Here is a 25,205-nt window from a genome sequence, read left to right as displayed (position 1 = left end):
TCAGCAAACTGGCTTGATTTAAGTCAGGGAAAAGGAAATGAACATCTTAACAAGAAATGAGCCAAAAAAATAGCAAAAATTAATAAATGAAAATTAAATTAAATTGTTGATTCACTTTTAAAAAGAATTATTATATATTATATATAGTTAAAATGTTATATATTATAATATATAACAACAATAGTTTTCTGGACATTTTCCCTTATATATATGATACATTTTTAATAATTTTTCTCTCCCTCTCTCATTTTTTCACCCTTTATAAATTTTACATGTTGCAGGATATTTCTTACCAAATTGCTGATTACACTCTCCACCCCTCCACTTTTTTGGACAGAAATCAAACCACTTTGCTCACGTTACTGAGATTTAAATGCTAGTACAAACAAGGACATGACCTTTAAAGTGCAATAAATATTAATTAACTATAACTTATTTTTAATTATTAATAATAATAATAATAATAATAATAATAATAATAATAATAATAATAATAATAATAATAATAATAATAATAACATAATAATCATATCATAATCATAATCATAATAATCTATTTGCAACAAATATGCAATTATAATAATTAGAACTATAGTGTTCTGGACATTACCCCCTAGTTTTTTTTATAATTTTCTTATAAGTCCCCCTCCATCTTTTCTTTTTTTTCCCATTACTTCTAACATTTTGGGGGATATTTTTTGACAAATTGCTGATTGCCTTTCCCCCAATGTTTTTGAAAGAAATCAAGCCATTTTGCTCACGTTTCTGAGATTAAAATACTTGTGAAAGGCATCTGAATGAAGCAGAAAAAAACTGATGTCGATCAAGATTTCAGAGGGATAAAACCCCAAAGTTCTTCTAATGTGACCCCCCCCCTTCCCCCCCATGCTCGTTACTTAGCATTTTTACACAAGGTATTATCTTGGGTGACCCCGTCACATGTCTGTCTGTTTACACCTGGGATTAGAATCATTATCCACACGCGTCTCCAGTGACCACTTGTGATTAGATCTCACTTTTGCGTTAAATATATAAACGACTGTTAATACCAGTCATACCCAGCTAGCAAGTCTTTTGTGCTCATACTGTGTTTGAGTTCACCTGAACATAGAATTTGTATTTGTGCTTTTATCAGTATCATACCTGTAAAGAACTCCCCAAACTCCTGCTCCAGCTTCATCGCCCTGTCAAACGTTTTCTTGGCTTGTTCCTCTGTCAGTCTCTTATTCATGTCCCTGTAAAGATGTAAAGGACACACTTTACATGATTCTGTCTCTGTAACACTTGGGAACAGTGTTTCCAGCCAATAACAGTGAGGCTCTGTCAATAATTATAACTTCTTTCAGGAGTTACAGTGGTTAACAAATACATGAATATACACTTAAATCTGCTTACAATTACATTATAGTTAATGCTATCATGTCACACATGTCACACTGTAACATTATTACAAACTGTTTATTTATAAATGATAAATAGGGGGACTTATAATAAGGTCTTGTCAAATTCCAAGTTCATGGCTTCCTAAAATTTGCTCCAAATTCAAATAAGTCCTTTAGTAATATTAAACAAACTGTACAATAAACAGGGTGGTGGACTATTGAAGTATTATTAAAGGCAAGAATGTGAGTGGCTCCAATAAATGAAAAATATAAAAAGAGAAAACGAATACTCACATTAATGAATCAATAGACTTAGGTTTGATGAAGATGGCGATGGGGTAGAGTTGTGCTACTTGTAGTCGTTTAATGGCATTTCCAGACACATCCAGAATGCAGTGTTTACCCTAAAACATATACAAAGAAGTACCACTTCAAAACACACACATTTTTATTTCTCAGGCTATAAAATTAATATGAAGCCCCAGAAGGATGGAGGAAAAAAAATAGATGGTGAAAAAAGATGTTGAAAAAAAACTTGTGAAAAGAAATTAGATGAAACAAAAGTTCCACCCAACACACTTTTGCGTTCTCCCAAGAAAAGTGCTTCCAGTGCACCAGTTAGCATTAAAGAAGTAGAAGATAAAAAAATTAAAGTCAAAACTCAAGGAAGAAGAAGAAGAAGAAGACAGTGGGCCACCTGTAAACACTCGCCTGGAGTCACTATCACAGTGTGTATTAGACTGTGACTGCCCTCAGGTGCTCCAGAGAATACAAAAGTTTCTCTGGAAAAACATTTTTTTCCCCACCATCTATTTTTTCTCTCCCCCATGTCCCTTTATGGGCTGTGTAAATCAAAGCTGCAACACATGAGATTTTTCTTCGAATTACCTTAGGGGCCGCTTTAATATCACACACACTCATAATTCTCTGCACACAAAACGCGCTTTTCAAAATCTAGCTTTATCAAGTATTATACATTAATTTTATTTTCTGCTCTCATTGAGTTTAGTTTTTTTCACCAACATCACCCCTAATCATAAATATCAAATATTCTTCTGTTTTTTTTTAACCCTTTAAATGCCAGGTTTTTGTCATGAGTTTTGATGATCACTGCCTGGGATATGTCAATGATTTGTAGCAACATTAATTGTGACAGTGCACCAAGTGAAAATAGCATGTATTTTCTCCATATGTTAAATATGGAAAATTATAAAAAAAATATAAAGATGTCATCAGGTGGAAAATAGTAAAAATGTAAAATTTCAAGGCAAAAGTCCAGAATGACACCCAGAAATGATAAAATGCATGTTTCTATGCTTTAATGGCTGTGGGATCAAAAATTGCAGTTTAAATGGGTTTCAATGCCGCATTTTTTGCACTTAACAGTATGAATGTAATGTAATGTGTTTTGTTTACAGTGTATTTTAGACTTATTGTACGATCTGAGCTGGAAATTCCAAGATTAAAAAAAAATACACAATCTTGCCAAAATGTATGCCATATGCATGAACACAGCCAAAATTATCAAAAAATGAAAAACGAAAAATTCGTAAAATGTGCCAAACAGTCCCTAAGGGTTAATCTTATGTGGTGTAAATCATAACTATCCTAAAGAGCATCAAGTAAAAGCTCAGTCCAGAGAAATATGTCGGTATAGGAATCTCAAAGCAGATGGGTCTCACCCTTTCAGCCACGTATTTCACAGACTGTACACTCGTTCCATACAGATTATCATTGTACTGTCCCGCCTCGATGAACTTGTGCTCTTGGATGTCCTTCTCCATCTGCTCTCTGGACATCACAAAGTGATAGTCTCGCCCGTCCACCTCGTAGTCCCTCTTTGGCCGAGTGGTATCTTTGGTGCAAGAAGGACAAATCAGTGAGTAATATGCATTAACAAGACCAGGAGACACTTGCTACAGCTGCTTTAAAATCTCTTTAAAAAATATGTGAAATATACACAAAGTCTTAATGCATTACATAGTGGTGGCTGTGAAATGTGTTTAAATTAGGTGCTGGCTAGGGCTGTGCCATATCATATTGTCCATGATAATACGGCTATAATTTGGTAATGCTTCTAAAGAAGTCGTGGACTATTATCTAATTCAAACTAACATCATTTCAAATTGATTCTACACAAACAGTAATTCCAACAGGCCAAAAAAAAGGAGTCTAAGTATTTATGAGAACAAATCACTTCAAAAGTCACTCGGTCACAAAGGGATGGAGGAACTGGGCTTGTCCATTCACTTACCTTGGTGCCCTGAGCTGTTAGCAGCTTTATTTGGTTTGGGAGGTGTGTTGAAATAAAAGAGACGAGTAAATCAAAACATGCAAAACAAAAACTGAAGAACACATTACATGCAGAGAGGAGTGAGGTTGAGGTGAGTGCTCCTGTTACAATGAGTCAAAATGAGGTTACACGGGGTGTCACTCACTCACACACACACACACACACACACACACACACGCGCGCACGCACGCACGCACGCACGCACGCACGCACGCACGCAAAAACACAAATCACAGTAACACAGTGACTAAAGCTGAATAACAGTCCCTCCTTCCTGTTTGGATGAAAGGCTGATGCTGGTGTGTAATGAAACATATGTTCATGACTGCTGAAGTTAGAGGTAAACACATCGATAAACACAAGTGGGATAATGTAATGAAGTAATAATACTTCTTCAGTATTTAGGTATTTTTGGGGAATATCTGCACTTTATTTGAGTTTTTCTATTTCTGACAATATATTTACATTTCTGTTATGTTTCTTTCTTTTACTCCACTATATTTACTAAATAAAATGTAAACTTTTACTTCACTTCATTTCTCCTATGCATTTTTGTTACTTATTACAAAACAGGGAAGGAAGGAAAAACTGGATTTTGCTCTTAAAATCCTTTACGTTGCTAAAAAAGAAATTTCTTTTTTCTAATATATTGTAGGCTCAATTTTTAAGGTGGTGTATAACCCTCACAGTGCTCAAAATTCTGACCGCTTGCTTTCATTACCAGCGTTTACTTGTACTTTTACTTTTAATACTCGAATACATCTAATATCATGAATTACTTTTGATACTGAGAGTACAGTAAATATCAGATACTTTGAGACTGTTACTCAAGTAATATTCTAGTAGGTGACTTTAACTTCTACCAGAGTAATTTTCTAGCATATCTGTACTTTTACTCAAGTCTGTCTTTCAGGTACTTCATCCACCACCAATAAACACAGACAATGATTCACCATTTTTACTAACTGTCAGTATTAATGTCATGCTACCACTATGATTTCATTTTTTTTTTTTTGTTTTACTGTAGGATGAACAAAAACAGATTCCTGCTCTGTCTCCATTCATTACTTACGTGGCACACAAGACCCAAACTTGTCTGGGAATTCTGATATCAGATCATCATTGATTCTGTCCTTCATCGGTCCCAGGATTATCACTGGTCTGGCATAATTAACTGCAAGGAAAAACAAAAACTCACTGAATTTCCGAAATATTTCTTTAAAAGACGACACGTAAACAACACTGACTGTTTGCCATACAAATCTAGTTATTCATATGGTTAAAACCTTGACTGAGTGTCCTGACTGAACTGAGAAATTTTCCCTGCATGGAATTGCTAATCACAGACTGGAAAAAAAGACACAGTTTAAGCTTTTTAACTGTCCTCAATTACACTTAGAAATATCCAAATGAGTAAGCTCATTAGTATACTGTGACTGCATAGCTTTGATAACACATTTAAGGAAGAGACAACTTACTTTCCTGCCGCATCACAGGTTCATATGAGAGAATCACGTCCTCTTGACTCCCTGGAGCACAGAGTGAAAATGTCATTATAATATTTGGACAAATCCTCATTACTGACACAAAAGACCAAAACGCATGCCATAGTTGGCCAGAGGCCACACGCATGGCATAATAATTCACAAGACATGTCCCTATTATTATTATTATTATTACATTTTGTTTTATTTTAATTTTTTATGAATATTACTATTTTTTGTTCATCTTCCTGATGACATACAGAGAGGCTCTCTCTCCTGCCCTGGTGATATAAATATGTATGTATGTAGCTAATGCTAAATAAACAAATCACACAGTAACCTGTCCCTTCAAACTGAATAAAATTATTTGCCAGATTTCACCCACTTTCAAACATTTATTGATATTTTGACCTGAATTTTGGTATCATTCACTTCTCCTTCCTACCAAATGAACAAATTCAGGATCTCAGGAAACTCGATACAATATGACATCAGAGTTATCATGGGACTTTAAGTCTTCTGGCTGGTGATTTTTATCAGTTACGTGATGATTTTGTAACTTTTTTGTACATGCATTTAGCAAATCACTTGAGTTTTGTTGTCTAAGTGTCATGCGCTCTCTCAGCTCAGTGTGTTGATAAGTGCAGTTACTATGGCTTCAATGAGACATGCTGGGATTGGGTTATTTGAGATACACTTGTAAGAAGTATTTTCTCACTCCTATATCCTGAAATAGGATTGTTGGTTAATTATTATTGGGGTGCAGTGATGCTGTGGTGCACCAGATCAATGCTTCATCACTTTTTTTTCTCCAAGCTTGAAAATTCATTATAATTCTATAGGTGCAAACTGAACCAGTAAAGCTGAAAAGGCAGCAAACATCCTTTTATTTCATAGTTATAGTTTATTAATGTATATAAACTTGCCACAGTAGGAAAAGTGGGTACATAACTTTTGAAATTAGCTTCAACGTAACAGCATATGCATTCAGGCTCGTCACAGGTGTGCTCTGGTACTCAACTAAACACAAAATAGCTCTACACCCTTGGCTAAGGGGTGTAGTGCTATTTCAACTATTATATTCAAATATTAAGGTGTATATCACTGTACTCTGAATGACTGACCTGTCTGCTACATCTGTAAATCACACATCACATAACTTAAATTCTGCTTCAAACAGACATGCTCACAAGCAAAGACTATTATTTATGTCAGTGTCATGCAAACATGCATTAAACGTTATTAACGTCTGAGAAAAGGCATCAGTAAGGGGTGAAATCAAATAAATAAATAAATAAAAGTTAAGTCTGTTCAGCATGCAGATCTAAGTTTGAGAGGCTCCAGTATGCGAGCATCACTCTGGTGGCTCATTAAGTGTGAAAACCCTGCAGGCGGCCTGTAGTGTTTGAGGCCATGTGACTGCCAATGATGGATATGAATTAATAGCATACACCACTGGAAATAACACAAACTGACTAGCTGATATCATTTTAAATTATTACTCATAATTATAAAACAAATCTTATCCTCTGCTGACTATATTAAACGCTTTGAAACCTGAGCAAATTTGCTGGAGTTCTTTCAAAAACATGGGAGGAAGGCAATGAGCAATGAAAGAAAAAAAAAAAGAATTACAGAGAAATCAGTATAAACTGCAAGAATTTTCTCTGATAATTACCAAAAAAAGGAAAAGGTGCTTTAAAATGTACAAAATGTATGTAAAATAATTTTAAATATGGAATAATAACAATGATAGATATAGTATTTCCCCTCGCTTTTTTCTTTTTTCCCTAGACGTTTTTTTCTAGCTTTCAAAAATCATTTTCTAAATCTACTGATTTCTTGCAATTAGTGAAACATTTCTTACCAAACTGCTCACTGCCTTTTTCCTATGTCTTTTCTAAAGAAATTGCACCTTTTTGCTAATGGTTCAAAGGTTTAAATACTTTTAAAAGGCATCTGAAAGCAGAGCAAGATTTCCCCCAGCTTTCAAGGGGTTAAATTAATAGTGTCTGAGTCAAAAGCTCAAATCTAGGTAACAAAAACAAAAATATAAATAAATATACATTTAGTTTTATAACATTTAATTTAATCAAGAAAAATAAAAATGTATTATATTTTAAAATATATAAAATATATTTTCTTTTGATGACCTACTTTGACTTAGCAAGTGGTGCTTTTCCCATAAAACAGACTAAACAGAGAAGCCCAAACTTAAATGCCCTCCAAACCATGAGTTTACTGAACCTGCTTTACTTGTGTCACAGCGTTTACACTGCAAACTTAGAAGCAAGACAAATCCAAGAAATGCAGCATGCAACAGCGCAGGCAAGAGAGACACGTTCAGACAGGAAACGTGACAAGGAGGTTGCTGTTGTTGTTGTGCGTGGGGGTTGTAGTAAACAGAGAGGAGAAATCATTCCTGCACCAACTTACTGAATGTCTTTGTCCCATACCCATCATCACCTATCCCCAGGATGTCCTATTGGCCGTCCACAGAGAGCCAGAGCAGAAGACAGAGAGGAGGAAGGACAGCCGCAACGTAAGCAAAAAGTTTGGAGGCAGTGAGAGGTGAGAGCCGTCACAGATCTGTCCCTGTCCGGACACCAAGCAGCCAGCAGGGGGGGCCACATACAGCACCGTGACATGTGGTTCACAACAAACCCAAATTATCTCTGCAGGAAAACTGGGTCGGACAATATCACCATATGGGGACATGTCGGAGGAAAATGAACAGCACTGAGTCCTGCTGACTGCTCAGCATCTGAGCCTGAACGCAGCAGAAAGAGAACAAAGAGGACAGGAAGTGATCCCTGAATCGCTCCTGTGTGTGTGTGTGTGTGTGTGTGTGTATCATGTGACCTACACTGACCTCTCTGCGTGGGAGCACATGTGTGTCTGCAGGCTTTACTTACGGTCCGAATCACTGCCATCCTGCTCACCCTCTTTGTTCTTGTAGAATGGGAACTTTCGTGTAAAGATGAAATTCTTTTTACGTTTGTCATTGAATGACTGTGAAGGGAGAGAGAGCATGGAGCAAACAGGTATATCTGTCACGGTCATGCAGACAAAACAAGTGCTCGCACAAAGTGGGACGTCAAGAAGTTTTTACTGGAAAACTTAAAAGATGTCTCTCCAGGACTGTCAGATCATTTCAACGTGATTTTTGTTGTCGCTGCTAATAAATGAAACTCATGAAAATTGAATCTGGAATTTGTTTTCCTCATACTGAAAAACACAGGACACTTAAATGATTACTGTGCTTTACTTCACTTACTACAAGTTTTGTGCATTTTTGGGGTCGAAGGTAAAATCCTTGGTCATTTTTTTAGGCATAAAAATGACTTTATGAATATCTTTTAAATACGTGTTTAAGTACTTTTCTACCTATTAAATTTTTAGATGGACAGTTAGAACCTTTAAAGCCATTTTTCTCAGTTTTAGTGTAATTACTACAGTTAGCCTTTGCAGGGCAGTAAAATAGGTAGTAAACAGTAAATCTTTCAATCTAAATAGATTACTGTTATTTAAGATCCTTTAAAAATAATGCTATTTGTAGTTAGACCGCTTACAAAATAAGTTTAATGCTCAAATTAAGAAATAATCACAAGCAATTTTGGTATTGATTAATCATTTAATCAGGCGCTGAGGACAAACATGCTGGCTACTAAAATATGAGGTTTTGCTGTGAATTTAATAACTTTTTTTTTGGGTTGTTGATCTGGCATAAGGATACTATGTTAGGTGTTTACTGTTTAAGTCTCTTTTAAGTGTTTTACTTTTTCCCATTTTCTGACATGTTATATACTGAACAATTAAATCATAGTAAATATGATAAATAAATTAAATACAAAAAGATAAAGATTATAACAAAATATTATTAAAGTGAAAATAACCTTTTGATTAGTGCTGGGCAATATGGAGAACATCAAATATCACAATATTTTTTACACCAAATATCTGGATATAGAATAGAGTAGTCTGGTAATGTCAAAGAAATACATCAATTTACTGTTACACAGCCTTTTAAAATATTGCAATATCCAAAATCTCAATATAGATACACGATATCTCGTCTCATATGATAATATCGATTTAATATTGATACATTACCCACCACTGCGTTAGCTGTGCCCCTAAAAAAGGGGTATAAAATATCTGAAGAGATTCTATGATGATACTAAATGGTTTGATTGAACAGCAGTTTCACGTTGGTTTACCAACAAAAGGTGATTCGGATAAAGGCAAGGGATTTTTAATTAATTGTTTTTTCTATTATCATCTTTTGATTTCTTGGAAGCTGTTTTAGGTAGTTCATTTTGATTTTGATTTTCAATTTTCATCAAGATTCAAATTGGATCTGCATGTGAAAAAGAACGCAAATGAAAAGAGACATTTGTGTTAATTTGCTTATGAAGATTTCAAAATGAATCATAGTCTCACCAGGCAGGCTAAATTATGAAGACCTGATTGTGGGAGGTCAGATTAGCTTTATTTTTCCTTATTGAGAGTTAACAAAACATTTTTTTTTAGAAATTTCTACACATGTACTTAAGATTTCTTCTGCTTTGCCTTTAACTTATTGTTGAACGTAGGTGATTGATTTATCACCCTAAATGTTTTAGATGGTTAAGCGCACCTTCCATCAGAGAGCTTGTCAGCCTGTTGGTGGGAATTATGTATAATAGTTATGTGTTTTTAAACTTTTTAACCATTCTGACATGATGAATGTCCAAAGCAGGATTGAAATGTTGTCTTAAACTTTTGTTGCATGGAATAAATGTGGAGGCGTTCCTTTTTTTCCCCCTTCAAGCCAGATAAACTCTCAGTTCAGCTTTACATGATTAATATGGAAATATTTGTATAGAAAAGATGACATTACAAAAAAAAAGCCTGTGTTATCAGCAGAGAGCCCCACTGTCTACAGCAGGAGATTAACATCATCATTCTGCCCGTCTGTATGTCCCAGTACTTCTTGATGTGCCACAGTTGCATCAGAGGCATTTAAAGTAAAGGCAAGGTGAGAAAAGAGTTACCGAGATCATGCTTTGAGTAAAGTAACATAACTGGGGTTTAGTCATGGAAACATGAGCACACAACAAAACAATAAAAGTACATGCAGTGATGGAAAGAAAAGATGGAATTAAAGAGGATGAGGTTTCAAATCATGATTATGCTCTTCAGATCATTATTTGAAGACAAAATGCTGCTGCTGATGTGTAGTGTTTGTGCAGCTACAGTTCTGAGGGTTTCATGTGTGGTCATGCTCGAGTTTCGTAACAGCACGAACTGCAGAAGTTTTCTGAAATTCATGTTTGCTACTTATGCATGGATATGTTGGAAAGAGAGAACTTTTTACATCTGCAATGGTGGTTTTAGCTAATAGCTGGTAGAATATACGAACATTTTTAATAAGTTATATATTTTAATAAGTCTGTGTAAAAAGTGAAACTTTGAAATAAGCTTGAACTCTTTGAAACCTGAGTAAAATGGTTTGATTTCTTTCAAAAACAAGGAAATGAGAACCTTAAAAAACATGGCAAAAATACTAGTTTAAAGTTACAAAAAACATCTGATAAAAAGCCAAGAAAAAAAAGTAAAAAAACAAAATCATTCAATAAATTGACCCTAAAAAGTGCAGAAAATTACTCATCATTAACATAATTTTAAATATTCAATCACAATGATTATACATATAATTTCCTGGACATTTTCCCTATTTTTAAATTTTTTTCTAATAATCTCTCCCTTTTTAAAACAAATTTTCTTAAAATTTGGTCATTGCCCTTTTCCCCCATGTTTTTGAAAGAAATTAAACCACTTTGCCAGGTTTCAAAGGGTTAAATGCCTTGTAAGAAGTGTCTGACTGCAGCACAAGACAAGTGATGTCAAACCAGGTTTTAAGGGTTAAAATTTTCCGGAGTACAAAGTTTGACAATTGGAAGGTAAAAGTCCATAGAAGAAAATCCAAATACCTATGTCCAACTCTTACTATGAATTTTTAGATGCATTTGTATAAAAAGGCACTGAGTCACTGACCTGTCTTTAGGCATACCTGAACTCTAGAAAGAAGACTTGGTGATTTTAAATCATTTTCAGAAATGTGATTTCTTTGATGGAAGTGTAAATGCAGAAACACACATGATGAAATGGACATCAAACTGCAGTGAGAGCAACACTTGACATGGAAGCCAAACAGTCACTGTAAAGATCTCCAGATGAACTTCTTGCACACAGGAAGTTATATCTGAGCAACACCATGACTCATCGAATCAGCACGGTAATATAAATTGCCACTCAGCAGCGCTCGTAAAGGTACTCACCCCTTTTGAATCGAATGACCCTGGCTTGGCATTGAATTTCACAGTCTTTAGACGCGCTCGCTCTTTCCTCTCCACCCTGCCAAGCAAAAAGCCGTGTCTTTCATTAACCACACAGATAAAATGAAATTACTCGCACTGACACTACACTGACCTACGGAACGCTCTGGAAACTCCGAGTGAGGAAAAGTCTCAAGAACTCATACTTTGAGAGTCTAAAAATTTCTTTTCTACTCTGTTATTGCTGCAAACTATGAAGAGGAATATCAGTATGATGAGTTATTGAATGTGTGCTTATGTGCTCTCATGTGTGTATGTCTTAAAGGGACCGTTCACCCCAAAAGAAAAAATACGTTTTTCCTCTTACCTGTAGCGCTATTAGTCTAAAACAACCTAAACAACTCAGTCCAGATCTAGGCACATGTTTTTTTTTGAAAGGCTGAATGTTACTTTATATCAGGGAGAAGGCAGACATCTCTACGGCCGATATTTCCAACATTCGGCAACTCACACTAAATCTGATTGGTAAATAGTGCTACAGGTAAGAGGGAAATATGTATGCTGTAGGTGAACTGTCCCTTTAACACAGTTGCGTTTTATACTGCTTATTGATTTGGATTTATTTGATGTCAAGACAAAAGTAATTTAACTAATATGTCTTTGTGTACTAGCCCATATTTAGTATATTCTTTTCATTTATTTATTTATTTTTTTAAATTGAATTTTTATGTCACACCCTAGCAATGGATGAGGCCTTTTTTTCATTTTTAAATCATCCCCTCCAGAAGCACCAGTGGGCTGTTTTTGTCATTCTTTTTCTTCATAGTAAATTATTATTTTTTTATTTTTTATTTTGTAAGATGCTCCCCCATCTCAATCTCAGAGGCACTGTAGCCTCATTGACTAAAGATTGTTCCTCATCAACATTATTTTTATTAATATTTCATCAACGTGCTTTAAGAATTTCCAAAATCAAATACATATTTAAATCAACTGCTCACCGTCTCTTGCTGGGGATGACACCCATTTCCTCACTGTCCCCGTGCGGGGTGACACGGCGGGCCTGCCACCACTCATCATCAGAGGCGTTGATGACGTGGAGGATGTCGCCGTACCTGAAGCTGAGCCCTTGGCTGGGGAGGCCGCTGTCCTTTGACTTCTCATAGTCAAACAGAGCTCTATTCAGCGACAAACATCAGGATTATCTGGATTAGTGTTGCAAATGCACTGGATTCCTAGTTTTCCTCTGTCATTCCTCCATGTGAGGTCTTTTCTAATTCAGCAGTGAGAAACTAGAAGCACAGCTTTACCAGGTCACAGAGAATAGTGAGTGTTGGTCTGTGGGGGCTGCTATAATAAGAAACGATCTTCTGATTCAGTCACAGATTTCAAACCTGGTTCTAACATCTATGTCACATCTCTTAAGTGCTTCTGTATTAAAAGTAAACAACACAATCCTTTTTACAAGATGATCATTTTTCACCATGCTGTCTGGGAAATATCAGTGCACACATCACATTAAGGAAATTCGGGACACAGACTGGACAGTTTTTGTTTCTGAATTTAGCTTGAACATCCAAATCTAGGGTAAAATCCCAAAAAGACCAACCTCACATAGAGTGATCTCTTTTGATTGGTTCGCAGGGATCCCGACCCGGAGCTCATGCTGTGGTTCATCATCTGTTCCCGCAGGTCATGGATTTTGGCCTCAAAACGCCCGTACTCTGCAAGACAAAATTAGAATGGATCAGGACTGACAGCCAGGTCAGAACTCAGGCTTCAGTGCATCCTGGGACGGAGGAGATTTATTTGAATTCATGATTATTCTCACTACAGTCATAGTACAAAGGAAGGAAGTGTGCTCAAGGGAAATTTGCACTTTAAATGTGGTTTTTGGATATCATTTTTATTGTGAGCTTAATACGGTATTTTATTTTGTATTAATAAAAAATACTGCAAATGTAAATTAAACTTTCGGTAGTTTACTAGATTTTTTTTCAAAAAAAGACAATAAGTCACAATATATATAATCGCAATACTTAAAGTCGAAATAATATTGTATTGTGATAAAATCGAATTGGGGGGCCTCTGGTGATTCCCACCCTTTGTATAAAGGGTGTATTGCTTTCTCTTTTTCTGACCATTTATATTTTTCCCATTTCTTAGCAAAAAAGTTATTAGAAAATATATGTTACTGTCTACATCTAGTTTACATTTCCCCAAACCTCGAGCGATATGTGCCAAACTGTATGTAACAAACTGTTTTTTGACATTAAGGGGGGACATCCCAGGTGTATGGGATAAGCTAAAAATTTACCAAGATTTAGACAGATGATCAACATGTTAGGGGAATTATGTACAAGGAAACAGATACAAGACATTTTCAAAATTTCTGAGGCAATACTTTGAGTTGCATCCACAGACGTCCACCATTAAACTGAAAATACACACATAATTCATTCCCAGCATCTCCTCTCAGTGATGTTTGAATCTGAGAACTAAATTGCTCTCAGCAAAGTAAAAGTGGATGTCAGGATGTGGAAACCTGTCACGCCGTTGACGAGTATGCTTTCCCCGACAGTGCGGTTACTAAGAGGATGGAAAAAGCTAATAACTTGAGGCATGGCTGGCTAATCTGTCACTTAGAAAGCTCAACCATTAAAGAGACGTGACATGCTCTTACATGACACAAGCAACCAGTGACTGCACAACCTGTATTTTAGTTTTAAACAAGGCAAGAAAAGACAAGATATATACTTTAAATACAGCTAAAACGACTGATTTTTTGTCATTTCATTTTATTTTTCAGTATCGTCAAAGAAAACCTATTGTAATTGTATACAAGCTGCAACACTTGCAACAAACTCTTCCATGTTTCTGACACTGATGTGCTTCTTCACCATCCCATCAGTTCCTTTACTTAAGAAACAAGACTAAGCATATAAATATACACCAAGAAAGGATATCTCCTTTCATACTGAATAACTGTCAACGAAATGCAAAATTGAAATCTTATATTACAAACTAAACATTGTACAGTATCTACTTTAAACTGAGCTTCTTTTTTCTGCCCACTTTACTCTAAAAAGGTTCTCACATACCTGTCTGCATGTTCACTTTGATGTTATATCCTCTAATGCTGTCGTCTCTGTCTTATACTGTGTTCCCCTGGTGTTCCTGCTGTCGTTTCTCTACACACAGTCCAATTCTGTGACTCTGCCGAGAGCAGCACTAAGTCGAGAAAGGGAAAAACCTCTCTCTCTCCTGTGGCTGCTCATAAGCAGTGCAGGGGCGGAGACAAACGGATGCACTAAACGGGGAGACTTGTTTGTTTTGTGTGTTGCTTATCAGATGTTAAATATATCTGATTATGCATCTGGAGTTGAGAGACGCATCTAACTGAAAAAAGAGATCTGTTAACCAACTTAAAATAATAACTTCAATTGGAAAAACATGAATGAATTACCTTTTCTCAACTAATTCTCCAAGTAGTTGTGTTAATCGAAATTGAGAGCTTGATTTCAAAAACCTTAATTCATTTTATGTGTTACAGAGTGAAGTAATTATTCTAAGTTTGCTAAAAAAAAATTCAGTGCTGCAATTGGACTTTCTAACCCACAGACCCTAGTTTGACCTCTGTTACATCACACATTCACACCCCTAAACCCTCAGCCTGGACACTGGCGTCCCTAAGGGCTGTGTTCTGAGTCCCCTTCTCTTTTCACTCTTTACCCATGACTATTGCCTGTACATACTTCCAACACTATTATCATGTTTGCATATGACACAATTGTGGTTGGGAGAAAATCAATCAATCATTTATTTATTTGTCACATGGAATTATACAAGGTACAGGTCCAGTGAAACGTGATTTCATCAGCTCCTTTAACATGTGCTCTGTAATTTAGTTATTTTTTCATGCCCTTGCATTGCTGGATGCTGCTTTATAGTTGACTATGTTTCTGGGTTGCTCTAGTAATCCATGATTGCACTGTCCACACATCCTGACCATAACAAGGTGGACATCTGGTTATTTTTCCCTGACATGGGCAGTGCCACACATCATTCACCTCTGAGCCGTGTACAGCAGCGTTCCACTGCAGTGAACGGGACAAACCTCACAATCCAACCATCTAACCAGTACTTTGCTCCATGAGATTGACATATAGAAAAAGAGCCTCCTGGTGAAATGGCACTTTCCAAGATTTAGCCAGGTTTTAGTGAGTCAGTATCACAGTTCCTGATATCCTGTTGGAAACTGATGCAGCACAGAGGTTGTGCAGTTTATTTTCCAATGCCTGTGCAATTGCTGGCAGGATGCTATTCAGCTGGTGTCCTTCTCCATCTTTCCTTGATGTGTGCTAAAGTTTACATTTGACAGCACTGGCCTGGCTATTAACAGCAAGCTAGCTAGAAGTCAGCAGAAGGAGAGTTTACAGACTGGTGAGTTATTTTCCATATTTCGATGACTGACTAGGAGCAACCACCATCTAAAGCCAACCAAAACTTGCAAAATAGACATTAGAGCCCAAATTTAGGAGAGCTGACAGAAAGGCAGCTACAAATGCCCTACTCGGGAACAATAAACAACGTCATTCATCAACAGCGAAGATGAGCTTGTTAACAGGTAGGAGGTCTAGCACCTGGTAGCATGGTGCACTAACAACAACCTGGCCCTTACCACCAAGAGGACCATGGAGCTCATCCTGGATTTCAGGAGGACTTAAAATGTCACACTCACTTCCATCTGCATCAGCAGGATGAGGTTAAGCATCTCGCCAGTTTTCATTTTCTGGATATCCACATTTTTGAGGACCTATCTTGGATCTGCGATGCTTCAACCCTGGTCAAAAAGGCTCATCAGTGTCTTTTCTGAAGACAGACTTTCTTCAGATTCTGGAGAACTTCTACTGCTGCAACAACAACAGCATCCTCACCAACTTCATCACAGTATGGCATGACAACTGCACTGTCTCAGGCCAGAAAATACTGGTGGAAACTTTCTAATCTAGGTTTTCATTTCCTGGCATCTAGGTTGTCCAGTGCAAGCAGTGTCTGCAGAAGACGTGCTGCACAGACACCACTCACCCCAGCCACAGACTGTCTGCTTCCTCCCCTCAACTGCCACAGTGCTAAACTCTGTTACAACAACCCCAAAACACACACTTATAACTACACATGCACTTCATTCTCCATACTATACCAGCACTGCTTACTACGTCCATACTGTATATATCTAGTTCATTTATACTTACTGTTTATTACAAATTTGATTTATTCTTTAATTTATTCTGCATACATTACTTCGCATTTTACTGCTTTTTGTACGTCTGGTTAGATGCTAACCAGCATTTTTGTTTTTTTGTTTCTTTTTTTTGTTTTCTTTTCAACAAAGTTGAATCTAATCTAATCTAAATTAGGGAGGAAGTTACTAGTTTTCCAGTGACAAGAAGAATTTATTTCCAGGCTTAAGATGGCCACTGTGTTTTGTGAAAGTATGCTTTATTTTTTGTTTTTTTTTTTGGCTTAAGTCACATTAGCCTGATTAGCGCATTGTGTGTGTGCGTGGCTGTGTAGGATGTCATAAGAAAAAAAACATGGTAAAACTCTAACTTCACAGATTCTATTAAAATATTAAATTAAAGTCATGATCATAATCTCATTTCCTTTGGCTCATTCAGCCTGTATTTAAAGAACTTTGCAAATTTAGTTGCCAATTACAAATAAAGACTAAACTTAACTCATGAGACATACAAAATCTGATTTAGCTCTTTTGAACTCTTTCTCTTTATTTAAACTGCAGATTGTTTAACATACCATTGTGTTTTTAGTCATCTTTTGTTAAAAATGAGTCGATATCCAGAGTCACCAGCTTCGTGTAAAAGCATTACATCACCCTGTTGGGGTTATTTTGCAATAGTGACCACTGTACATCATCTCACACACAATTTACATGTCCACTTATTAAAGACAAAGGCCAATGAGTGCTACATCAATAAGAAGTATGACTTCAACCCTGTCAAGCATTTGCACTTAATGAATTTGCAATGTGTCTGGAGGACTGTTGGTATGATGAGCATGCTGGCACCCAGGAGCCTCTGTCTGCTCCTTCCTGTGTTACTGAAGGCACAAGTCTGTCCTACACATTTGGAGACTTCTTCTGATATTACCATCACGTCACTTATGTTACGCTTTACAAAGGAAGGCATACTGCTCTGAAAACTGTGTAGGTTCAGGTTTACCCCTCGCACTATGCAGCAGGTATAATCCAGCGTTTCATATGGTATAGTTTTGGATTTGTTGAGGTTATATTATACTGACTGCTAAACCCTTTGACCAATGACCACCAAAATGTAACTGTTTGATCATTAAGTCCAAGTAGACATTTATGTCAAATTTGAAAATTTTGAATTTGAAATTCCCTCCAGGCATTCATTCATACAGTTAATAACATCTAACTTTGTTGGGAAACAGCGACCAATAAAATCAGCTGACAGCTAAACTGATCATTAAACAAAGGTATGCAATGAGAAAAACAAATACTTTATAGAGCCGATAGACTGAGCTGCAATAAATGAACAACTGTTCCTGCATGTACCGGTAATAACCTCCTCAAAACGTATACTTAAAAAAGGCACATCATTGTAATTACTTTTTCAAAGGGGAAGAAGAAAGGACAGTGTTTGAAGGTTCACGATCCAGGAGCACAAGAACAAAAGGTAAAGTCAGGAGGGTTTAAACGGTGCATGTGCAGTGGAGGAGTGAGAGTCAAACAGGCTGGGAGAGGAAAGGATCAGGTGTGCTTCAGAGGGTCAAACGCTCGGTGAGAAGAGGAGTGAACAGACTGTCTTTGATCACATTCACTCAGTGACTCTCACTGATGAGTGATGCTAAAGCTCAGTGCAGCCACAGGTGCCAACGGCACAAACCTGGTGCAGGAGAGCGGGCCCGTCGCGGTGAGCATAGAGCAAGTTCTGATGGGTGAGAAGAAAAAGCAGTTGTTAGATGCAGAGGGGTTCTCAGCCTGGTCAGTCAGCTGTGGGAAGTCAGCTCAGGCGGGATGAAGGCAACAAGAAGAAGTGAATGAGATCGGAGCATTCGGAGCACTCTTGATTACAGATCAAGTCAAATAGCTTCGCAACTGATCTTTGCCACACGACTGAGGAGTCTCACGTCACATGAAGTCAGCCTGAGCTTCTAGGATGTAACATTTTTTTCAGCTCTCAAGATTTTTGGTTTGTTTTTAATTGACGTAGGTTTTGCCAATAATTGGACTGATGATGTAAGCATGAATCAAGAAATGTATAAAAGAAACCTCGAGTCCACAGATAAAACCTTTGACTTGAACATTTTAGATGAATGTTTAAGGTTTTAGATGTTAGAGAAAAATGACCTTGAGGTAGATACTTTAGAGGCAAACACCCACCCCTGCTCTCAGTATAACGGTCTGGACGGTTTGTGAGTCTGGCACCTCTGAGACATTGAAGGATCTCTGACCGCGGGGCACAGCCCTCCAGTAGATTCTGCTGCTGCTGACCTTAATCAGAGGAGGCACGGCACCAGTCAAAGCTGTCCGATCCACTACACGTTAACTTACAGAAGGTTGGCAGACAGTCTGGTACATTTGAATCAGCATGAACATGCCCTGCACAGGTTATTACAATCTACATACTGATATAACACGACAAAGAAATTAAACATGAGTAGAAGTTTGCTCATTTGTGGGAATGTAACCTGGTCAAAGGTTTTTGTAGGAAGGCTCCTGACATGGTTATCCACACAACAAAACTGAAAACCCCTTGTTGGCAAAAGTTGTGCATCTTGAGTTTTTATCCAGGAGATTTTATTACCAAAAAGAGCAACTGTGCGCGAATAGACTTGTGTCTTTTACAAGCTAAGAGAGCAACAACTATAGGATGGAAAGATGTGAACAAACCAAGCATTTATCAACACGTGTTGCTTTGGAAAAACTAACAACAAAATGTTGATAAAGACCAATAAAACAGGAGTGGGGTTGGGGTAATCAGAAATAAGATACATTTTGTAGCCCACGTAATCTTCAAGATTTCTGTACATCGTAACTTCTGTGACAAAATCTGTTTTTTACTTCAAGTTTTTTATTTTTATTTTGTTTTGTTTTTTATGATATATAATAAATGCTGCCAAGACATTTTTTTATGTAATATCTGATATAATTTTAAAAAATCCAATAAAGATATTGTTAAAAAAAAGGGAGTTTGCGCTTTGAATCAGATCATATCATTATTAGTTTTCTAAATTCTTTTTAGATACTTTGTGTTGGGGCACCTGGTGGCTCAGTGGAAATAGCAGCGCCCCATAAACAGAGGTTGTATCCTCGCTGCAGCGACTGCAAGTTTGATTCTGGCCCCGGCCCTTTGCTGCATGTCACCCCCCCTTTCTCTCCCCCTTTCACTCTCAAACTGTCCTGTCCATTAATGGCAATAAAAGCCACAAAAAAATAATCTTAAAAGAAACTTGTGTCAGTAATAGGGTGTTTTCACAAGCAGGAAAGGTACAGTTCAGTTCAGTACTCATTTTTTTGCCTTTCTATCGTTAAAAGTTGTGGATGGTACCTTTTGCACATTTGGAACTGTCCCCATTTTTGGTCAGCCGAGATCTGCTTGAGGTACCTAACACACAGATGCGGTACTAAAAAGTGGAGCTGGAAACACTGCAGTCTGTTGATTTGTCAGTGGAGAATCAACACTATTCAACCGCTGTTCATATCGTGACAAGTTTTTCATCAGGAAACTATAACTATAAAATGGGAGGATGTTTCAAAAACACGTCTCTTGCTTTTAATTCTGCTGACACAATCTTCACCATATGTGAAAGGAGAATTATGCAGGATGCTTCCATTGTGGCTGCTTAACAGAGCTGTGATACTCAGGAGTATACGATAGTGATAACATGTGAATAAAGTGAAGAGTGAACCAGAAGGTGAGCCGTGATTGGCCTGATTAGAACCAAATCACTCAGTGGGTAGAGGAGACCTACTTCAGCACTGTCCTGTGTGTTAGCAGGACGTTCACACCACGGGGCTCCTGTGTTTGTACACTATCTTGTTTGTGCTGACTCACCTTCTGGCCTGTACTGGGCGATGATGGTGACCACCTGTCCTGCTCCTTTCAGCGCCGCTGCTGCCTGCTCGTGTGTGGCTCCTCGGAGGTCGATACCATTTACCTGGTTTAACAGTGAGGAAAAGTCACAGACTTATTCGGGTGGAATTTCTGCTTCATCTGACACAGTGCAATGACCTGAAACAAAAACAAGAGTACTTTATCCCACACCAGTGCAAATACATGGTAGCCTTTAAATGGAATCAGACTAAAGGTAAAGAAATATTTCATTCTTTTTAACCCTTCGGGACTGTTTGGCGCATTTTACGTACTTTTCATTCTTCCTCTTTTTTTTTATAACTCTGGCTGTTTTTATGCACATGGCATCATTTTTGTTTCTGATTGTTTACTTTTGTTTTTGTGTTCTGTTTCTGTGTTGCTTTACTCAGTTTAACACTCCAATGTGTTACACAGCTCTCCCCTCATGAGGCAGGTTTCCATTAACCCTCAAATTTCGCAAATTGAAATTACAAATATAAAATACACCTAATGGAACATGTTAATTTCAAGAAAAAATAAAAAAAAGTTTTTATACTTGCATGAGTGGTATTTCAGGTGATTCGAAAAAGCTTAAGTCGCAAAAGCGCAATGGAAACACTTTTTTGGATTTCGTAGGTCACATGATGCTATGACTATGTACTTGTCAGTGGGAACTGGCTCCCTCATGATGCAGCAGAAGCTACAAGAGGTGTTACTACATCGCATAACTCTTTAACAGTTGAGCGGATCACGCAGAAGTTTTGAATCCACAATTCCTCTGTGAAATCGTTGACTATCACCTCCCAGAAATCCCTCGTATGGGGCCGCTCCCACATATAAGGGATTTTCCTTACCATTATCGCTCCATAACACGCCCACACCACCTTAGATTGGAAGTAATGACGCTAGTGCGGTGACTGCAATAGAAATAAACCTGCTAATGTTTTGAACATCCATCACATGCTTCTTGGAATGTTATCACCAGAGGAGAAGTCACAGAACATCACTCAGTGGAAATGCAGTCATCTTGCAATTGTGTTTTATCTACATTTTGAAAATATCGTTTCAGCATATCTGTTATAAAAACCCATCAACAGTTAGTGTGGTGTTCTTTAGTGTTTGGGCATTTGAACAGTGGCACTAGACAAAGAGCCCCAATTATAAATGCAAAGGGAGTCACACTGAATATGTGTGTTAAAGAGATTGAAGAGTGTGTGATCAACAAGGGAGTAAGAAGCTATTGTTAGACTCCACAACCAGGCAGCTGTTGGAATATGAAATGCTTTCACTGAGGTGGGCTGAGCTGCAAATGAACAGCCACAGGGTGCCATGTTGATTTAATATCAGGATATACAATACCATGACACTACAACGCGAAGAGACAGTGTCATCCGTTGCACAGTGTGGCATTAGCGTGGGAGGCAAACTATTATAATTAACTACAATGAGGCGGAACAATCACTTCCTGCCCACTGTGCAGTCTGCGTATCAGCTGTCACTTCATACATCCTCATACATACATTCATTTTTATTAGTTGTGAATACTGTTAAACCTTTAATTGCAAAGCAGAAGTACAAGCTGTCATTCGCAGTGTCAAGATACAAAAGTTGTATTGCTCATAAAGGAAACTTAAATTTGCCTGTCACCCTATCCCCATGTTTTTGAGAGAAATCAAAGGTTTAAATATCACCACATTATTCAAATTATTCAACAGTTTACAGTGTTACACTGCTCAGAAGTATAGAGCACAGGTACAACAATGTGTGGAATTCAGAAGAAACCCTGGAACTGGAGGGACAATAAAACTAATCATATCCAAACGAGTGAACTGTGACAAACTCTTTTAAAGTCAAAAACATGAGGAGATATTTCTGTGGATAAACGTTATTCCGCATTACAGTCCGAATATTGTGTGTTTGGTTTGTTAACGTTGCAGAGACACTTGGAAAGCATCGTGTGATTTTGATGCTCTTCTAATCGGTCGTCAGCAGTCTGGATCTGTGTGCAGGCAATTGCACGTCACGCACAACAGCAAATATTGACATGTTTGTCATTCAGGAGGAAAAATCTGTTGCAGCTTCCTGACATCTTGTCAGCATCCCTCAATGACCACCAAAGTTTGGCCATCAGTCTGAATCATTGTGAGCATATTCCAAAGTAAATGATGATGCAAAGATGATGATGCTAAAATTACTTGCTTTGTCCAACATTTGATTAGCACTGCCTAGTTTGACATTTTTGACAAAATTCACGAGCAGTGATCGACAGCTGAGTAACAGACTTCTCGGTTCCAATTGTTTGTTTTCGTTCATGTGCAGTAAGGTCTCTAGAAGCACTAGGATGCAATAAAATTACCAACTTCAGTTTTAAACCCAAGCAAAAAGAACTTAAGCAGTGTTCAAAGTTATAGGATATAATATACAGGGTACCCCCAGGTTTCTCAAAGTTGAATTTAAGACTTTTTAATACCACCAAGAATTAAATTTAATGCCAACTTGAAGGCCATATTGGCAAACGTGTAAAGGATATAATGAAAAATCTGTTATGTTATTAATACTCACTTTCATACATGATTGGTATAGCTTTGTGAGGCGTGTGTCTTTAGTCTTCTGACATTTAATTAAAAAAAATATATATATTAATTTGTTCCAAGAGTTTAAACCCATCTCAGTGGTAGCAGCTCAGTTCAGCCAACGCTGCCAACGCCGATCACCTCAGCGAAAACGCTGACCTTCACGGACAGTCTGTTACAGCAAAATGCACACTGAGCAACATCACTGAGAGAGGACAAGAAAAACATTTAAGGCCTTTGTAAACTAAATTGAAGACTTTGTTGATGAATTTAAGACTTTTTAACGCCTTAAATTTGGGACTATGACATTTAAGGCTTTTCAAAACATTAAAGACCCAGTGGGTTCCATGATATAATGTCTCAAAAACGGGTTCTGAATGGGAGACCTAGGAATCACTTGAACTTTTAAGGCTGCAAAGCAGACCTTTTAACAAGATCAGCAAAAAATAAACTTACTAGTATTTACTAGATACACAATACACCTGATAATCCTGGAGAAATACTGCAGGGACAGAAATAAAGACCAGGCTGTTCATGTTTGGCCTTGAAAATGAATCTAGGCCAGTAGGACTATTACACACTCTATTAATATGCTGCGGAGGTTTAACAAGTCCATTGACTTAAAAGTAGATCTGCACTGAGAAAACCTTGCTCTTTCAAGTGTTCAAGTTTTGCTTTTTTTGTGATCACCACTGATATAAAGACAGGTGAGCGGGTTGGTTAAATTTGTATTTTAGACATCAGTTTTCTTGTGCTGCATTCAGACGCCTTTCAAAATGTATTTAACAATTAGAAACCTGAGCGACTTGATTTTTTTCCAAAAACATGAGAAAAAAGGCGATGAGCAACTTGGCAAGAAATGCCGCACAAACTGCAAGAAATTGGTGAAAAGTGACAAGAAAATGACCTGGAAATTAGTATAAAAAAAGGGGAAACAAAATAAAAAAAAAAACAAACAATAAAAACTAGGTGGTAAAGTCCAGAAAACTATAACTAAATCTATATTATAATTTACTTATTTAATTAAATTTTATTATGATTACATATTTTAAAGTATTGGGCAGACTTACTTTTTTTTCCAATTTACTGACTGGGCATTGTCCCATTAAGTTGCTCCTCATTTTCTGATCATGTTTTTTTAAAAGAATTAAAACCAGTTTGCTGATGTTTCAAAGGGTTAAAGAGCTTGTGTTTTGAGTTATGAAACACTTTATTCTCAATCAACAGGCCACACCTTTTCTATAACATATGAGCCAGAACTCCAAATCCAGATGGTGACTTGTCAATGAATGATTCTTTGGAGTGTTTTCTAACATGCGCATGTGTCTTGTATGTCTAAAATCAGGCTGAGGAGGCTCTTGCGTACTCACCGATAAGATCTGGTCACCTCGCCTCAGCTCTCCACTCAGGTCGGCGGGCCTCCTGCCAGGATGAAGGACACAAAGATGCCCTCGCCGTCTTCGCCGCCCACGATGTTGAAGCCCAGGCCTGTGGAGCCTTTGTGGAGTACGACCTTCCTGGGTTCCCTGTAGAGACAGTTGAGATAGTACATCAGCTCGGGGGAGTCGGTGGGTTTCAGCATCTTCAGCTCGGGCCGCTGGAGTACACAGAGGTGGACAACAATCGCACGCTGCGTGGACAAAAGCCTCAGTGATGCTTCGCTCAGGCAACAGAGCTCAAAGACTGCTGGAGCTCCACAGGGGGATGGTGCTCTACTTTAGGATAACTTGTCCCCAATTCTGACGGAAAAGGAAACCTCGTCACATGCTTACACACACACACACACACACACACACACACACACACACACACACACAGACACACAGGCTTGCTTTCTCTCTCTTGCTCTCTCACAAACACACACACACTCCAGGATACATGCATGGGGTGTCTAAAAACATATAGTGATGGACATCAGCTCCCAGTTTACCAACTTAAATACAGACATAATTTAGGCCACAGAGTCTGATTTTAACCCTTAGGGACTGTTCGGTGCATTTTACACACTTTTGCTTTAGAATTGTCATTTTCGCT

The 25,205-nt window shown here is 37.5% G+C and overlaps 1 protein-coding gene across 1 annotated transcript in view; it reads right to left on the bottom strand.

Annotated features, from left to right (window-relative positions):
• Positions 1–25,205, bottom strand: part of dlg2 (discs, large homolog 2 (Drosophila)) — a 229,408-nt gene that overhangs the window by 4,593 nt on the left and 199,610 nt on the right. The window contains 12 exon segments of the mRNA XM_042498711.1: positions 1,144–1,235; positions 1,677–1,786; positions 3,065–3,237; positions 4,748–4,849; positions 5,154–5,204; positions 8,075–8,171; positions 11,483–11,558; positions 12,481–12,657; positions 13,089–13,203; positions 20,581–20,683; positions 24,542–24,585; positions 24,588–24,697. Coding sequence (XP_042354645.1) covers positions 1,144–1,235; positions 1,677–1,786; positions 3,065–3,237; positions 4,748–4,849; positions 5,154–5,204; positions 8,075–8,171; positions 11,483–11,558; positions 12,481–12,657; positions 13,089–13,203; positions 20,581–20,683; positions 24,542–24,585; positions 24,588–24,697 — 1,250 coding nt within the window.

The sequence above is a fragment of the Plectropomus leopardus genome, chromosome 13, assembly GCF_008729295.1.
Source record: "Plectropomus leopardus isolate mb chromosome 13, YSFRI_Pleo_2.0, whole genome shotgun sequence".
Lineage (NCBI taxonomy): Eukaryota > Metazoa > Chordata > Actinopteri > Perciformes > Serranidae > Plectropomus > Plectropomus leopardus.
This window is presented reverse-complemented; position numbering and strand designations above follow the sequence as displayed.